General features: G+C 42.3%; 2 protein-coding genes across 2 annotated transcripts in view; one reads left to right on the top strand and one right to left on the bottom strand.

Annotated features, from left to right (window-relative positions):
* Window positions 1-3,901, bottom strand: part of LOC138966371 (leucine-rich repeat-containing protein 40-like) — a 97,141-nt gene extending 93,240 nt beyond the window's left edge. Inside the window, exon 1 of the mRNA XM_070338584.1 lies at window positions 3,603-3,901. Within this exon, the coding sequence (XP_070194685.1) occupies window positions 3,603-3,753 (151 nt within the window). The 5' untranslated portion in view covers window positions 3,754-3,901. The remainder of the gene's footprint in view (window positions 1-3,602) is intronic.
* A 5,009-nt stretch (window positions 3,902-8,910) lies between these two features.
* On the top strand, window positions 8,911-16,006 carry LOC138966362 (dentin sialophosphoprotein-like). Its single transcript, XM_070338562.1, has 2 exons — window positions 8,911-9,267; window positions 11,402-16,006. Exons 1-2 carry the CDS (start codon window positions 9,097-9,099, stop codon window positions 13,664-13,666), a joined length of 2,436 nt encoding a protein of 811 aa, XP_070194663.1. The 5' UTR covers window positions 8,911-9,096; the 3' UTR covers window positions 13,667-16,006.
* The last annotated feature ends 519 nt before the right edge of the window (window positions 16,007-16,525 follow it).

The following is a 16,525-nucleotide window of genomic DNA, read 5'->3' as shown; positions in this document are numbered from 1 at the left end:
ACAGGACACACACAAAACAGAAACAAACAAACTAAACAGGAACCAAAAACTTCGGCACTCTTACTTTGATTGGCACACAAACTGCATGATTTCCTGACACAGTGACAGAGCTTTTTCTTGACATATTCGACAAAACAGTTTACCTATAGATGGTCTCTTTGCTGTCAAATTCTAACCAACTAGTACTAAACAGGGTCAGCCATGAAAAGTTAACCTTATTTAATATTAAAAGACCGTCTGTGCGAATGTCCTGTTGTACCGAGTCACCGACATGTACATCTTCAAGTCACGAAACTTTACTTTCCGTGATTGTGGAGGTTTCAGCGGTGACACTGTCATTTTCCGGAATTATGCTATTGCTAGCCGTGTTTTCCCATATTCGTCTTGGCCCTAATGTAGCACACGATGCCGTTGAAACGCCAAACGTGTTCAGCTTTTTTGTTTGTTTGGCAGGCTTTAGCTTTTTTCGGTGGCATAAGTCAGTGCCGTGCGCTTCAACTCTAACCGAAAGCAAATTAAAGCATACACGACCCTTGGTCAGTTGGAGTTGTCTCCCATACTCCTAACTTTAGTGTGCTGTAGACGGATGTACGCAAACAGCTCATACCGCAAACGGTTCGTAAAACGCAAGATCTGCACTGCACAACTTCAGTGCACCTGTACGCGAGAGCGCTTGGTCACTTTTGGAAGATTATCATAAAAGGAAAATTATCAAATAACGCGCTGTCCGAAGGAATGGAGTTCTTATCGGACAATGACCGCGCTCAGTTAAAAACGATAGGACATCTGACCGCCATGCGGCTAAGTGAATTGGACATTTGAGCCTTTTAATCGGTCTATGTCCGATGCCCGACGCCTAACGACATCCCTGCAGAGTGTATTGAAACAAGTGGCAAAAAATTTGACAAACAAGTGGCAAAAAAATTGGAGAAATCTTTACATTACCCTCAATGGCCCCATTGCCATTTTTCAAAATGGGGTAATGCCACAGGCAAATCTGGATGCCCACTTGGTGTAGTTCGTGGGGATTTTGTCACAAGAGCCGACATGGGCTATTAGGTGACGGGTGGTGCGCGCATCGCCATTTTAAATCAAACTGAAAGAGACCTCTTCATTTGAATTGTATGGTCGTAGATTTGAATACCAGACGTTTCGCACCTTTGACGGTTCGCACTTCGGACGATTCGCACTTAATCTACAATTTGGACATGACGTTTCGCACTTTTTTTGTCTTTTCGCACATTTTACTTATGACGTTTCGCACTTTTCAGAATGACGTTTCGTACTTTTTTCCAAGATGTGCGAAACGTCATCAGTGCCAAGAGGTGCGAAACGTCATTGTCATTTATATTTGAAAGTGGGAACTTCGGAAGCAAAGTTGCCGATATGTGTGTGTGTTTCTTAGTTTGTAGAGAATAATATAGGTCCCTGGTAGAGAGAGAGAGAGAGAGAGAGAGAGAGAGAGAGAGAGAGAGAGAGAGAGAGAGAGAGAGAGAGAGAGAGTGTGTGTGTGTGTGTGCCGGTGTGTGTGCGCGCGTGTTAATCTGTGTTTAAATACTGGTCTGTTATTTTTCGCCTAGCGCGCTCACCCAATACAGATAGCGCACTGAGTCGCCACTCACTGCATGCCTTCACAAAAAATACTGCCGATAGGAGAAACGCTTGAAAGGAAGGGTGGCGCGTTCATGAGTGATTGTGCAATTTCTAACTTGAGCAGGCTGAGGGAGTGTTAGTGAGGATGATTGGCTTGATAATTTTAGCTACTTGGCCAGTTGGGGAAATTGCATGTTGTTGTTTTTCAATATTTATTTTTAGTTTTAAATTTGTAAAGAGCTTATATTTATATTCAGTGATCGCGCTAGATATCTTTCAAACCGGTATGACATCATGAGCGGCACAATGCTCTCACGAAAATCAACCTGCCAATGCAACCAGTCAAATGCAAACATTGACTAAATCAATGTTTATCAATGCCATCGACACGCAGACGTTTTCTGTGGAATAAATTCGGGTTATTCCCCCCCCTGGTTGTCAAAAAAGTGTTGACGCGCAGAGCCGATGTCAAAATCACCGAGTGACTTGCTATGCCATCGTAGCATCATCAGGCGGTTGACGTAGCCTACTAGGCCGTGAAGCACTTTCAGTTTCAGTGTCTGACAATTAGGGGCTTTTCTGACCTCTTGGAGGCAGAAACGACAGCAATGATCTTTGCTTCATGGTTATGATTATTCAGAAACTAAGGGAGTGGAGTTTACGTCCTCTCAGGTAGCTATGACCTATTTTGGGACATGAGTTGGGCGGCCCTGTGATAGTACTGGCCTCAAATATATATGTGAGCCGGCAAAGAGCGGATCTGGTGTGCGTAGGTGATTTTCCAGTATGATCGCATGCCGGCTTTAGCATTCTGCTATTTTGACGTCATTTTTGACGTTTCGTTAACACGACCTTGCGACACCAAGCCTCATCAATTTGTTTTCCATGATACAATGGCAACATTGTATCAACATGACACCTGTCACAACAAGCCATGCAATTCTCTCTCTCTCTCTCTCAGTCTCTCAGTCTCTGTCTGTCTCTGTCTCTCTCTCTCTCTGCTCTTGAACTGAACGTGATGTGTAAGTCTGTGCGCTATATTGATGTGATTGATTGTTGCAAAATGTTGATTCAAATTAAAGATGATTTCAGCCTGTTGTAACAAACTAACACTCTACTCTGAGAAAAAAAAATCATTGTGTTCAAAATAGATCGAGACAGCAGCAACTAGCTAGCTGCATGCGCTGAGTGTCACTGAGAGAATTGTTACACAGTGTAATGCCCCCACCCCCCCCCCCCCCCCCAAGATTTCCCCTGTATAAGACCTTGCTTTTTCACATATACCTTATTCATGACCTGTGAAAAGGGTATAGGCCTACTTTTTGTGCCAGTCGAAGGGTTGCCATTTCTAGAACGAGGCAGCTCGTTTCCGGAAATGCGGCGCTTTGTTGGAAATCAAATGAGGTTTCGGGAAATCCCGATTATTCCAACTCTGCCCCGGATTCTTACTTTGCGCCCAACAACAACACCAAAATCGCTCACCTATGACTATGACGATTCGCACCTTATTATGCTGACGATTCGAACTTTTTCCTTGTGACGATTCGCACCTATCACTATGACGATTCGCACCTGATGCTGACGGTTCGAACTTTTTCCTTGTGACGATTCGCACAAGTGCGAATCGTCAAAGTGCGAAACGGCGAAAGTGCGAAACGTCTGTATACCCGTAGATTTATAGCCCCACAAAATATATGGCTGTACAGCCTAGTATTTAAAGTTTAAAAACCGGACTTGGGTTGACTAGGTGTTGATTTGCACCCGCTGCCTCCCGAATGGCGGAATGCTGATTAAAAGGCGTCGGGAGTGGGCAGTCTGAGTCGACATAGTGACAATGGCGTCGGGGAGACTGTTCCATTGGACGATGGTGTTTCTTCTTCTTCTTCTTCGTTTACACAGAACGATAGGCGAATAGTTACATTTACACAGTTAAACTGAAAAGAAGTCAAGTTAAAGTAATCTTGAACCGTTTTTATAATACTTGAAGATTAGTCTTGTCTTCCCCGTACCTTCAGTCAAGCTTCGGCCTGATAAGTTCAGCTGACCGCTTCGCCGCGCTTGTTTTAAAATGGAAGGATGCACGCCAGCAGAAGTATCTTCTTTCAAGCCACGTCCACCAAAGGCTCCCCTAGCACCTCGCCCTCGTTGCCGTGCTGCCATAGTGAATGTCAATTATATTCTTCTTAAAAAAATAGGTTCCCACGAACGTCAGTCTCTTTAAAAATGAAAAATACAAAGAGACGCCGGTCGAGTTCGCACAACTTTGCACGAGCTTCGTGATGGCGACAATACAAGGGAAATTACTCTTAGTTATCACGGTGTCTTTATACTCAAACTCACCAAAATATTTAGAATTTGCTGTCGGGCTCTGTTTTTGAGTTTCTTGCAATATTGGAACAAGCTTTTAGATGTAACAACGACCTAATCAAAAAAAGAAAGCGAATCTTCACCCATTGAAGAGTGTCTCAGTTTCGACAGTCATATCACATGTGACCGCCTACTAGTACTATCCTGTCTGCACTACGATTGACTCAGTCATCAAGCCTTTCTTTATTTGGTGTTTAACGTCGTTTTCAACCACAAAGGTTATATCGCGACGGGGAAAAAGGGGGGAGATGGGATAGAGCCACTTGTCGATTGTTTCTTGTTCACAAAAGCACTAATCAAAAATGTGCTCCAGTAGTACAATATATTACCTTATTCCCCCCTCTGCTTCTTTACCTCTGTAAACTTGTAGAGCTAGTTATTTTTCGATAATGACCCAGCAACCAAACAAATAACGAGCCAGCAACAGCCTGAATCCTCGATAGTGCAATGGGTTGAGAAGCTGTTCTGTTTTGGTACTACTTTTGCGACTGAAAAGTTCCGAACGCTCTATACGTACGAAATATACATCTCTGGAGCAAACAATACAAACATACCGCATTTAAATTAACAACTACAGGCCTGAACACATGAATCTCCATATAAAATCCATGTGTTAGGTTGTTTTCTGAATCTAGATCTGCCGTGCACACACCGTTCATCACAAGCAAATTCCCAAGGCAAGTAACTCATACTCTTGCCGACAAGAGTAGTTCCCCTTCTTTTAACGCAGTTTCTTCGACAACACTGACTGCAATCCGACGGTCAGTTTTCAACAATATTTCATTTTATAAACAGATCAGACGCAACCAAATGCACACATCTCATCAATTTAAACAACATAAAGCGGTTTCATACACTATTTTCCTCAGAAAACTGAACTTCATACAGTAATTAACGTTGGAACACGGGTGCAAAAGTTCGTCTGCTAGTCCCATTTGACAAAAGAACATTATCCTAAACGATACTAAAACATAAACAGAACACACAATATCTGCTTTTACCGCCACAGCAGAATAACAGCATATCTGTGTACTTGATTTTAGTCTAAAACAGGGAAACTGACCAGAAGTGTTAACAGAATGGAATGATTTGCACGGAACTATACAACCGCGCATTAATCGATCGCCTGCGCAGGTTGACTGGTTGAGTGATTCGGATTCGATCAAACTTTCGCACAAAAACTCCTGTTTTCTTTGAATAACTGAAGAAAGGAGGAATAAAGAGGTTACACACCTCGTCTCAGTGATTATTAAAAATAATGGTCTCAGTTCGCGGTCATGAAAAAGCTCGCTGAAGCTCGCATTTTTCATGATCCGCCAACTTCGACCATTATTTTTAATAATCACTGAGACTCGGCATGTAACCTCTACTTACTGCGGGGAGAATGCAAGTTTCCAGTACAAAGGACTTAAAGGCACAGTAAGCCTCCCGTAAACCATCACAGAGCTCCCCGAGCGTCTAAATACAGTACAAGCATACTTCCATTTGAACGCTCACCGAACGGGAACATCCTGGCTGCTTTCTGTCGAGCGTGAGACATTTTCAAAGAATTTATTTTCGTAGACTTGTTCCGTTAACAACAACGGCGCCTCGTTTTTGCGCTAGACCTAACTTTTAAAATCTAAATAATAAATTGACAGCTTGTTACACAAACATTCTTTAATCATAAAAGAATTCGTTTTTCATCAAGACAAGATCAGAACAATTCGAAGTTGTGAAAGTTTACAAAAAGAAAAGCCCGGAAGCAGGGTCACGCAAGGGTCGTAGCAGACGACGGCCGGTTTATCAGTGCAAATCGCCGTTCCTCTCAACAGTCAAAAGCCATCGCTAGAGTTCTTGTGAACCACAGCCGTTGTTTCGTGCATAAAAAAACGTGCTATTGTAGATAAGCTCACGTCGAGTCGCATTCAAATGAGTAACTATGACGACTGCATTGTGAAAAGGGAAAACTGGATAACACGGGTTCACGATGGCTCAGGGGTAAGATAAACCACGCAAAAATAAATTCTTTGAAAATTGTTCGCTCTTTACGGAGGGCACCTAGGATGTTCTCAATTGGTGAGTGTTTAAATGAAATGGTGTTTGTACTGTGTGTAAAAGCCTGACCGTATTCTGTGATGGTTTACGGGAGGCTTACTCTGCCTTTAACATTTCTTACATACTGCTTGACTAAAATCTTTACAAAAATTGACTATTCTATACGTCAAGAAACACTTAACAATGGTAAAAGGAGAAACAGAATCCGTTAGTCGCCTCTTACGACATGCTGGGGAGCATCGGGTAAATCAGTTCTTCCCCCTAACCGGCCGCGGGGGGTTCATCATGCCTATTTGCAAACGATGCAATCCGTAAAAAAAAACTAAACTTTTTTTTTTTTTTTTAAGTAAACGATCAAGAACAAGCAAACAAGAAAAACAAGAAATTTCTCCGAGGTAGAAAAAACACCCCCGTCAAAGGGAAATAACCTTCTCAGTTGGTGGCAGTGACTGAGTGAGAATGGTTATTTCCCTTTGACCATTAAGATGTCCCTCTATAAGTCCTTGTATAATTTTAATCCACCAATAACTCCCTAACCGTGTGTTTGACTGGTCCCAATTTTTGTAAGGACCGTCTCAGGAATGTATAGAACCGGTTCACCAAGTTTGGTGACGATCGGTCTGTTCATTCTTGAGATCTATATGCGAACACAAACGTGACACAAACACACAAACAAACAAACAAACACATCGACCGAAACCTATACACACCCCTATACCGGGGGTGTAAAAATTGTAAAGATAATAACAGAAATAATGAATGCACAAACGCAATTATGCTACCCGTCTAGCAATTACTGATGCCAGGCCTCTTGGTCCAGCCGCCTGTGTACATATTTCTCCCTCGACATATACTCAAGACTGAAATGTTGTTTCCTGCTAAAATTAAGAAGTGAAATTATTTATGGACGAAAAGCATGTCAGTTTCTTGAATGTGAAGAAAATTGGTGGTAAAATTTAATAGATTTCACCCCCAAAATCGAATTCTTTGAAAACGTGTACTGAGTGGTTACGTCCCTTGAGTAAGAAGGAAAACATTTTAGGATGAATCAAATTTCTAAGTTAAATAAAACAAATTGGTTGGACAAATTTGGCCCCATGAATGTAAGGTACACAAGGTCGCTCATCACGGTACTATCGAAGGGTGTTTTTTTGCCGGTTCAGTGTAGAGTTTATACTAGATCAACGAGGCCGAGTTTTGAAGCGAAATATCAACACGGCGAAAGATGAAAACGTCACACCGGGTAAAGGGAGGCGTGGGGGGCGGGGACCCCATGTGACCCGCACCTTCAAAACATCTAATTGGTTCGTGCGCTTCAGTATCAGAGAGAGAGAGGGAGAAACGTGAACACAGCTCAAAGAACAACAAAACATTGGATCACGAACTTTTCAAGGCTAGCACAGAACCAAAGTGCTAATTTTTTTCAGCGTGCTGTGGTCGTTATGCACACAGGATGAGAAGAACATGCCTGGTCAGTTTGACTTGAGCGGGTGACTACGTGCAGCCGGTCATTCAGTGTTAACAGAAGTGAACAGATCTTTCATACCAGTGATATTGTTCTCATTTTACGGTTTGTCGTTGAAAGCAAGGATACCCGGCTGGCAGTTATCACGGGACCATTTAGCAGGTATGAACTTAGTATTTCTTTGTTTCTTTCTTTTATTCGTTTATTCATTCATTCATTCATTCATTATTTATTTATTTATTTTCGTTTGAACTTTTCATCTTTCTTTCTGTTGAACTTTCCTTGTTTCTTTCTCATGAACTTTCTTTTAGTCTTAAATCTTTCTGCGTCAATTCAACATTGTACTGGCGAAGACAAGTGTCTGGGTTGAACCATATCTATGGTTGAACTAAAATGTCCACATAATAAATCCAAAAACAAAGAGACTGCCAACGTTACAAAATTCAGAATCAAAAAACAAGCCGGAAAGGTAGGTTAAATGTTGGAACGTGGAGTGTTATTGACAAAAGAATACATTCACAAATATATCGACCCAACGGTCTTTTAAATGCACAGACAAACAATTAATAACGAAAACTTAACTGGCTGATTTTTTCTTCCGCCTGCCACGAAGCCGCAAGCGAATGGATGGAGTGAAGAAAAAAATCAGCCAAATAAGTTTGTGTTATTAATTGTTTGTCTGTGCCGTCGTACGAAGAAGAAGAAGTTTGTCTGTGCATTTATAAGACCGTTGGGTCGATATATTTGTGAATATATTGTTCTGTCAATAACAAACGTAACAATTTACAACCTACCTTTCTTGTTTTTTTATTCTAAAATGTCCATAGCAGGGAATCGATGGTAATCAATAAATGGCAGGCTATCTCCCGATGAAGGTTTGTTAGAGTGACGTCACACACTGAAAGAAGAGTGGACAGTTTGAAACTATACACTCAGTGTGCAGGGGCGGATCAGTTCATTTTATGGGGGGGGGGGGGGGTCCAAAAGTATATTGTGAAGATATGGGTGCGAAGCGCGGAGCCGACGGCGCGAAGGGCGTAGCTTGCTAGGGGGGCCCGGGGGCATGCCCCCCCCCCGGAAATTTTTTAAAAAAAGGATGCAAAATGGTGCAATCTGGTGCATTCTGAGGATGATCATTACCAGTTTCAGGCAGCAGATTTTGTCACTGATTAATACCCCAAAAATTGAAACTCAACCCCCAAAAACACCCCCCCCCAATTTTTTTTTTTGATTGGGGGGGGGGTTCCGGAAACCCCAGAAACCCCCCCTCCCTCGTCCGCCCCTGGTGTGACCCTATCGACGAACATCCCTCGGAGCTAATTCTGGAGATTGCATTATTAGAACACCCCTTCCCCCATTTTCTCTTTCTTTCTTTGTTTCTCACACACACACACACACACACTGATACACACACACACACACACACACGCACATCATACACACACACACACACACACACGCACGCACACACTGGCGCATGCACAAAATGATCACACACGTTCTCAGAGAGAGAGAGAGAGAGAGAGAGAGAGAGAGAAATATCAACCGCGAAAACCACGCAGACATAAACCAACAGTGATTTTTCCAGAACAGTTTCATCAGCTGAAATTGACACAGGGTAACCAGACCAGACGATGGAAACACACGTTATGGGCGTGTTGTGGCTCACAGACGACGACTTCGACATTCAGATGGCGTTGTGTATGCTCAATAACGTCTCCACCAGCGGCGACACCACGGCCAGCAGTTTGGACATCACTCGTCACCTCGTCAGTCGTTCAGCTGATGTCTGCTTTACTTGCAAGGTACGCGAAGCGTGAATTTGTTTTAGCTTATGGGTTTTTTCCTATTTTTGTCTGTTTTAGTCGTGGTGACCGTGCGTTCGGTTGTGTGTGTGTGTGATTTGTGTGTAGTCACCGTGCATTCGGTTGTGTGTGGTGTGGTGTGGTGTTGTGTTGTGTTTACAGAGAGAGAGTACCTCACACGTGCATGGCGATGGTCTTCACTTTGGTGCATCAGTGTAGGCAGGGGAGGAGAAAGAGGAATGGATGGGGGGGATTTGGGGACGTTGAAATGCGGCTGCTTTTTCATCTATAGTTTTTATATTTAGTCAAGTTTTGACTAAATATTTTAACATCGAGGGGGAATCGAAACGAGGGTCGTGGTGTATGTGCGTGTGTGTGTGTGTGTGTGTGTGTGTGTGTGTGTGTGTGTAGAGCGATTCAGACTAAACTACTGGACCGATCTTTATGAAATTTGACATGAGAGTTCCTGGGTATGATATCCTCAGACGTTTTTTTCATTTTTTGGATAAATGTCTTTGATGACGTCATATCCGGCTTTTCGTGAAAGTTGAGGCGGCCCTGTCACGCCCTCATTTTTCAACCAAATTGGTTGAAATTTTGGTCAAGTAATCTTCGACGAAGCCCGGACTTCGGTATTGCATTTCAGCTTGGTGGCTTAAAAATTAATTAATGACTTTGGTCATTAAAAATCTGAATTGTAAAAAAAATATTTTTTTTATAAAACGATCCAAATTTACGTTCATCTTATTCTCCATCATTTGCTGATTCCCAAAACATATAAATATGTTATATTTGAATTAACAACAAGCTCTGAAAATTAAATATATAAAAATTATTATCAATTTTTTTTTTCGAAATCAATTTAAAAACACTTTCATCTTATTCCTTGTCGGTTCCTGATTCCAAAAACATATAGATATGATATGTTTGGATTAAAAACACGCTCAGAAAGTTAAAACGAAGAGAGGTACAGAAAAGCGTGCTATCCTTATCAGCGCAACGAATACCCCGCTCTTCTTGTCAATTTCACTGCCTTTGCCGTGAGCGGTGGACTGACGATGCTACGAGTATACGGTCTTGCTGCGTTGCATTGCGTTCAGTTTCATTCTGTGAGTTCGACAGCTACTTGACTAAATGTTGTATTTTCGCCTTACGCGACTTGTTACATTGTGGTGTATGTGTGTGTGTGTGTGTGTGTGTGTGTGTGTGTGTGTGTAGAGCGATTCAGAGAAAACTACTGGACCGATCTTCATGAAACTTGACATGAGAGATCCTGAGTATGGTATCTTCAGACGGTTTTTTCATTTTTTTTTGGATAAATGTCTTTGATGACGTCATATCCGGCTTTTCGTGAAAGTTGAGGCGGCACTGTCACGCTCTCATTTTTAAACCAAATTGGTTGAAATTTTGGTCAAGTAATTTTCGACGAAGCCCGGACTTTGGTATTGCATTTCAGCTTGGAGGCTTAAAAATTAATTAATGAGTTTGCTCATTAAAGTTGTCATTAAAATCGGTTTTTCGCAAACAGATTTAAAATTGCATCGTATTCTTCATCACATTCTGAATCTAAAAATATATACATATGTCATGTTTACTCTTAAAATGTGATCACAATTAACGAAAATAGATTAATTAATCTTACGATTAAAATTTAAGAAATCGATCCAAAAATTATTTCATCTTATTCTTTATCATTTCCTGATTCCAAAAACATATAGATATGATAGGTTGGCCGGATTCAAAACAAGCTCAGAAAGTTAACAAGAATACAGAAAAGCGCGCTTTCCTGGCTTAGCACAATACGCTACCGCGCTAATCTGGCGTGTCAATATCACTACGTTTTGCACGTGGGAGGTGAGCGATTTCCTTCACGCGGGGATTGACGAAGCTGTACTGTCTTGGTGAAAAAATACAGTGCGTTCAGTTTCATCCCGTGAGTTCGACAGCTTGACTAAATGTAGTAATTTCGCCTTACGCGACTTGTATTCATTTATTCTCGTTTTATTGCTCCTTTTGCTCTCGCTCATCCCAAAACTTTAATGTAAACGCCCTCACCTCCCTTTTGTTGATCAATACGGTTTCCAACCATCTCACACACGCTGGTATGAAACACGAAACGATCCATCTGTTACAGGTGCTGACACGAGTAAAGGGTCGTCTTCAGGCAGGTCTGCGGGACCACCGCTTTGTCCAAATGTCAAGGACGGCTGGAGAACGGCACAGACAATGGGGAGTGACCGCTGCTTTTGTCCTGCAGATGTCCACTCTCAGGAGATTCTGCGGCCTGACGGAGACAACGCCGGTCAGTTGCGGAGATTCGGATGAGAGCTGGAAAGCTGATGATGTCAAGAGTCTGCTTCAAGGCGGACAAGGAGACTGTGATGACGATGGCAAAGAGGCTAGCAGATCAGGACTTGAAAGACTTGACGATGGGAGTTCTGTTGTCAAGGTTGCTGACAAAGTATCGGCCGACCATAATGTCGATGGCGAATACAGTTTTGTGGTCGAACTTTATTCTGTTTCTGCTCCTGAATACGAGAAAGCAAATTTCTTTCCTGAAACGGAATTCTCCAAGGAGCTACAGACCGCTCTTGTCATCGAGGCAGACTGTCATGAAAAAGTTCTGAAGTTCCTGTCCAACTCCCTGAACGACCTGAAATTAAGCAGAGCTCACGACTCAGCCATCGACTCCACTGGCTTTTTCGAAGCGACAGACTCCGATTCCAGCGACGCTTGTGAGTCGTCAAGCACCCGGCTGAAGAGATCGACATCCCAGGACTCAGTGGGGTCCGATCCTTCGGAGTCTTGGGACACGGTCACTACCAAGAATCTCAGAGTACCACGATCAGTTTCACTGGACTCCATCGAGTCTAAGGCTTCGTCAGCGAAAGACTCGGCGTTTGCAACATCTGAAGATGACGAAAGCGATAGCAGCACCGACACCGAGCAAGAAGAAGAGACAAGGGAAAGCGCCGTAGTGAGTGGAGGTAGCAGCCAGCTTTACGCTGTGGATGAGCGTCATGCGGAACTGTTGGGCGTCATACGCTGGACGACCTTTGAAGACCTCCTGAAGGTTCTCCGCATTCACGCCGAGGAGGAGAGTTACGTCAGCGCGGCTGGTCCTGGGTTGTGTGTGCTTGATCAGCCAGAGAAGCAAAAGAAACCTGACATTGTTGAGCAAGCTCTGATGACTGCTTTGTCAACATCGGCTGAGGACGAACCCGATAACACTGACCAATACAACATCATCGAACAAGCTTACCTCATCGCAATGTCATCATCGTCTGAAGGCGATATTGAGACCGATAACATTACCTCTGTCGTGACTGAACTGGCTCCTAGAAACCCATCAGAAGCTTTTAACATGCACGAGGAAGATGCTGAACTTGGTCGTTCGCAGGGAAGATTTAGGCTAATTGACTCTGAATCATCAGATTCTGAATATGAACCCCAGTCCTCGGATTCTGACACCGAGTCTGAATCGTCATGCTCAGCAAGTGAAGCAAGTGAGCTAGACGTTTCCTTTGTGACAGTGTCGTCAAGAAATCCCAGCTGTGGTTATGCAGACAACAACACGACTCTTGTGTCCCCAAACGGCTTGAACTCACCAGAGCGCAAAGCGACAGAAGACACCAGTCGTGCTGCTACCGGCGAGGAATCTGAAGAATATTCAGTCAGCGGTCAGAACGAACAACAGACCCGTGACAGGTCCAGAAGCTCCAACCCGTTGTCTTGTTGGCTGGAGTCGGAGCCAAGAATTCCGTTCAGTGCTGGATGCTCGAAATTATTCAACTTCAACTCGGATTGCTTGGACGATTCACAGACTGAATTTTGGACAACTGGCCGCACGGGTGTACAAGAATGTTCCTCTTCAGAGATACAAGATGCATCGGTGAGTCTACCTGGAGAAGGCAGAAGCAGTTCCGAAGATAGTGACAATACGAATCTGACCATCTGTCCCAGGAGTAACTCCAGCGAAAGGATTTTCTCAGACACATTCCCCAACGCCGTGCCTCAAACGCTCTTTGACGAATGTACAGAAGCTAGCAGATGGTTGGAGAACCACCCAGCAGACACGAGCGCATACTCCCCTTGCAAAGTCCACGGAGGTCGGAGTTCTCCTTCTCGTTACAACGTTGACAACTGCTGCGGATGCGTTTCGCCAAGAAAATCCTCTCGCCCGTTTTCTGTGTTCTCGGACGAGTCGATGAGGAAGTACAAAGGCCATACATCCGGTTCCGATTCTGAAGAAGATTCTGAAAATGCTGAAGACTTGTCCGTGTCAAGCACCCCATTCCTGAAAGTGTCTTCGGGGTACCCTTTGGATGATGTCGTGAGCTCTGTGCCGATTGATCTCGATGAAAGCGAACTCAGCTTTGCTTTTACGGGTCGAATCTAGCCTGTGTTTATTGGCCTTTATCGTGTCCATGTATGAGTGTTGTAAGTTGTATATAATCGAGAGAAACAAATAGCAATCAGTAACAACCCCTGTACCCTGGTTTATATGGTTGTAAAAAACGGAGGTCAGAATAACGCATATCCTGGTGTTTTATTCTTTTGACAAATCAGCTCTGTATCATAAATTACAGTGTCATTCTGATATAATTTTGTTTTGTGGTTGCCGAAACATCGTTACCTGGCAAGAAGACAGTTGCTGGAAATTGATCAGCATGACGACAACCTTCATTGAAACCTTACCTAATACTTTTATTTTTATTGTATTTTGATTTTTTTAAATATATATTATTTTATATTTATTGTTGTTTGAGAAAATGTGATGGTCAGAAGAGAGAGAGACAGAGACAGAGACAGAGACAGAGTCAGAGTCATGCGAGTTCAACATGTAAGTGTACACGCATACATCTCACTTAAAAATACTGAAACCACAATGTCAGCTGATTTTTATTTTTTAAATAGAAACACTGACGCATGCGTTGTAGTATGTAAACCTACTCGGACCTTAGCGCCATTCTTTGTTTCTGGTTTGATGCTGCTGGTTTGTAGCTAGCAACACAATACGAGAAAAGGGAGAATGGCTACTTTGGGAGAAATGTACGGACGCGTTGAGCCAAACACTTTATTTAATTTTGTCTCATGCGTTTAGTTTTTCTTGTGTAATGGTTTAACAAGCGCATACAGTTCATGGTGATTCTGTTTTCTGCATCTTCAATTTTAATAAGAGATGAAAACAGTGCCAAAGAACCCATGTGACAATCAGTCCTAGGCAAGAAATTATAGAACGGAACAGGACAGAAGAGCGGGGAAAAAAAACAACTAGCTCTGAAATATATTGCCGTAAAAGCGTCATGTTTCATTTCGAAAACAAAACGTTTTCTGAAACACACTTAGGAATGGCTTCCCGGTGAAAATGGTATAGCTATCGATAATTTAAAGTAGCTGCCATTTTTATCTGTTTCGTGGGTTGTGGGTATTGTTTTGGTAAACAGAGCAAGAGGTATCTGAGCATGACATGTTGTCATGGATTTTTTGATGAGTTGTTATATTTTTCCATGGAACAGCTCAGCGAACAAAGGTCAGTGCGTGAGTGGAAATCTAGTCTAGCTTTTAAAGGCTTTAAAATGCTTTTATGATACAAACTCTCGTGATTTGGTTTTGACTGAGCAGCGAGTTTTTGGATAGTATCTGTATTTTAAAGTTTTAAAGTTCCTTTTATGAAAGCGTTTGTTTTAAGTCAGAAAGAGATTTGCCGCGTTTATGTCCCGGGACTTGAAATCGTAGAATCAGACTTTGGCTTTCACTGGAGTTTGTATTTTAGATCGACCTTTTTGCTATTGGGAAAATGTTCTTATGGATTCAAAATATTGAATTTTTATCTGTGAGTGTTTTACGTGGTGCTTTCAAACATCTGTTCCCAGAAAAGCACCATTGCCATCCTTTTTTGACAAATGTTTTACGAATATTGTGTGCGGAGTGGTGATAGGGGTTTGATTGCAATGAACTTGAGAGCGGCGTAAAATGGAGAAGAAAACGGTCATCCTGTTTAAATTTTCAAATGAAAATCATAGCTTCTTCAGATTATGTGATATACTTTTTAACGTAAGATTGTGATTTGCCGCGGAAACAGATTTTAATACAAAACGACGCTTCACTCAAGACTTAACTCAAATAATCTCTGTGTGTGTGTGTGTGTGTGTGTGTGTGTGTGTGTGTGTGTGTGTGTGTGTGTGTGTGTGTGTGTGTGTGTGTGTGTTTGTCCACTGTGCGTGCGTAGTACGTGCGTGCGTATCAGTGTGTGTTTGCCTGTGTGTATTTAAAAAAAAAATTATTATTCATTAATTTATTGATTTTATCATTTTTGTGTTATCGATTTTGTTCTTGATCTCAGTATTTGTGTATTCATTATTTATTCCAGTACAAGCCTGTGGTACCAAGTGATAAATACAGTGTCAACTATCAGCCATTCGCTGTATGAACTTGACTGATGTGACTTAACAAACTTTGAGTCAGAGACTGTCAATCATGACTCATTTCCTAGAATGTATCGGTGAACTTTTTTGTACTAAATATAGGTCTACAGAATCAAGCACGCTTTCTTGTTACTGAAACAATGGCTTTGACATTTCCACCGATGATAGCTGTTCATTTGTACAGATTTGATTTTGTATACATATTAATTTATTTATTCATTTTTTAAGTAATGTTTTCAGTTTTAACTTAGACCTTAGACTTCTTACTTCATTTTTAATGTTGTACATGAATAAATCTGATGATACATGGTCCGGCCTAGTTACAGTTTTGGAAAATGTGTTATAAATTAATAGCTTGGTGTGTGTGTGTGTGTGTGTGTGTGTGTGTGTGCGCGCGTGTGTGTGTGTGTGTGAGTCAGTCACGGTGTCACAGTGTGCCAGGCCTGGTATGTGCGTGTGTGTTTGTGTGTGACGTGTGTGTGTCAGGGTGTGTGTATGTGTGTTGACACAAGCCACCAAAGCCCTATAGTTCATACTGACATGGAAGACGGCCGGATCGTGGTGCTGCCGGTGTAACACGAAATTTTTACTCCACGAAAAATTTAATCCGGAGTAAAAATTTCTTACGAAATTCTTACTCCGAGAACACCTTTCGTATGAGAAAAGAACTCCCCAAGGCACGAAAAAATTACTTCCTCCACGAAATTTTTACTCGCAATTTTTTTTACTTCCAGTAAAAATCTCGTACGCGAAAATGGGATCCGGGCGAAGGGATAATGCCAATATGTGATTCTTGCAAACGAATGTCGCGCTACCCTCCCTCCTCCCTT

The sequence above is a fragment of the Littorina saxatilis genome, linkage group LG5, assembly GCF_037325665.1.
Source record: "Littorina saxatilis isolate snail1 linkage group LG5, US_GU_Lsax_2.0, whole genome shotgun sequence".
Classification (NCBI taxonomy): Eukaryota; Metazoa; Mollusca; class Gastropoda; order Littorinimorpha; family Littorinidae; genus Littorina; species Littorina saxatilis.
Note: the sequence above shows the minus strand (reverse complement) of the source record. Positions and strands in the feature narration are given on the sequence as shown.

Coding starts and splice junctions, on each gene's coding strand:
- LOC138966362 (XM_070338562.1), top strand. CDS start 9,097: ATGGAAACACACGTTATGGGCGTGTTGTGGCTCACAGACGACGACTTC. Junction 9,268..11,401: donor ATGTCTGCTTTACTTGCAAG/GTACGCGAAGCG, acceptor CATCTGTTACAG/GTGCTGACACGAGTAAAGGG.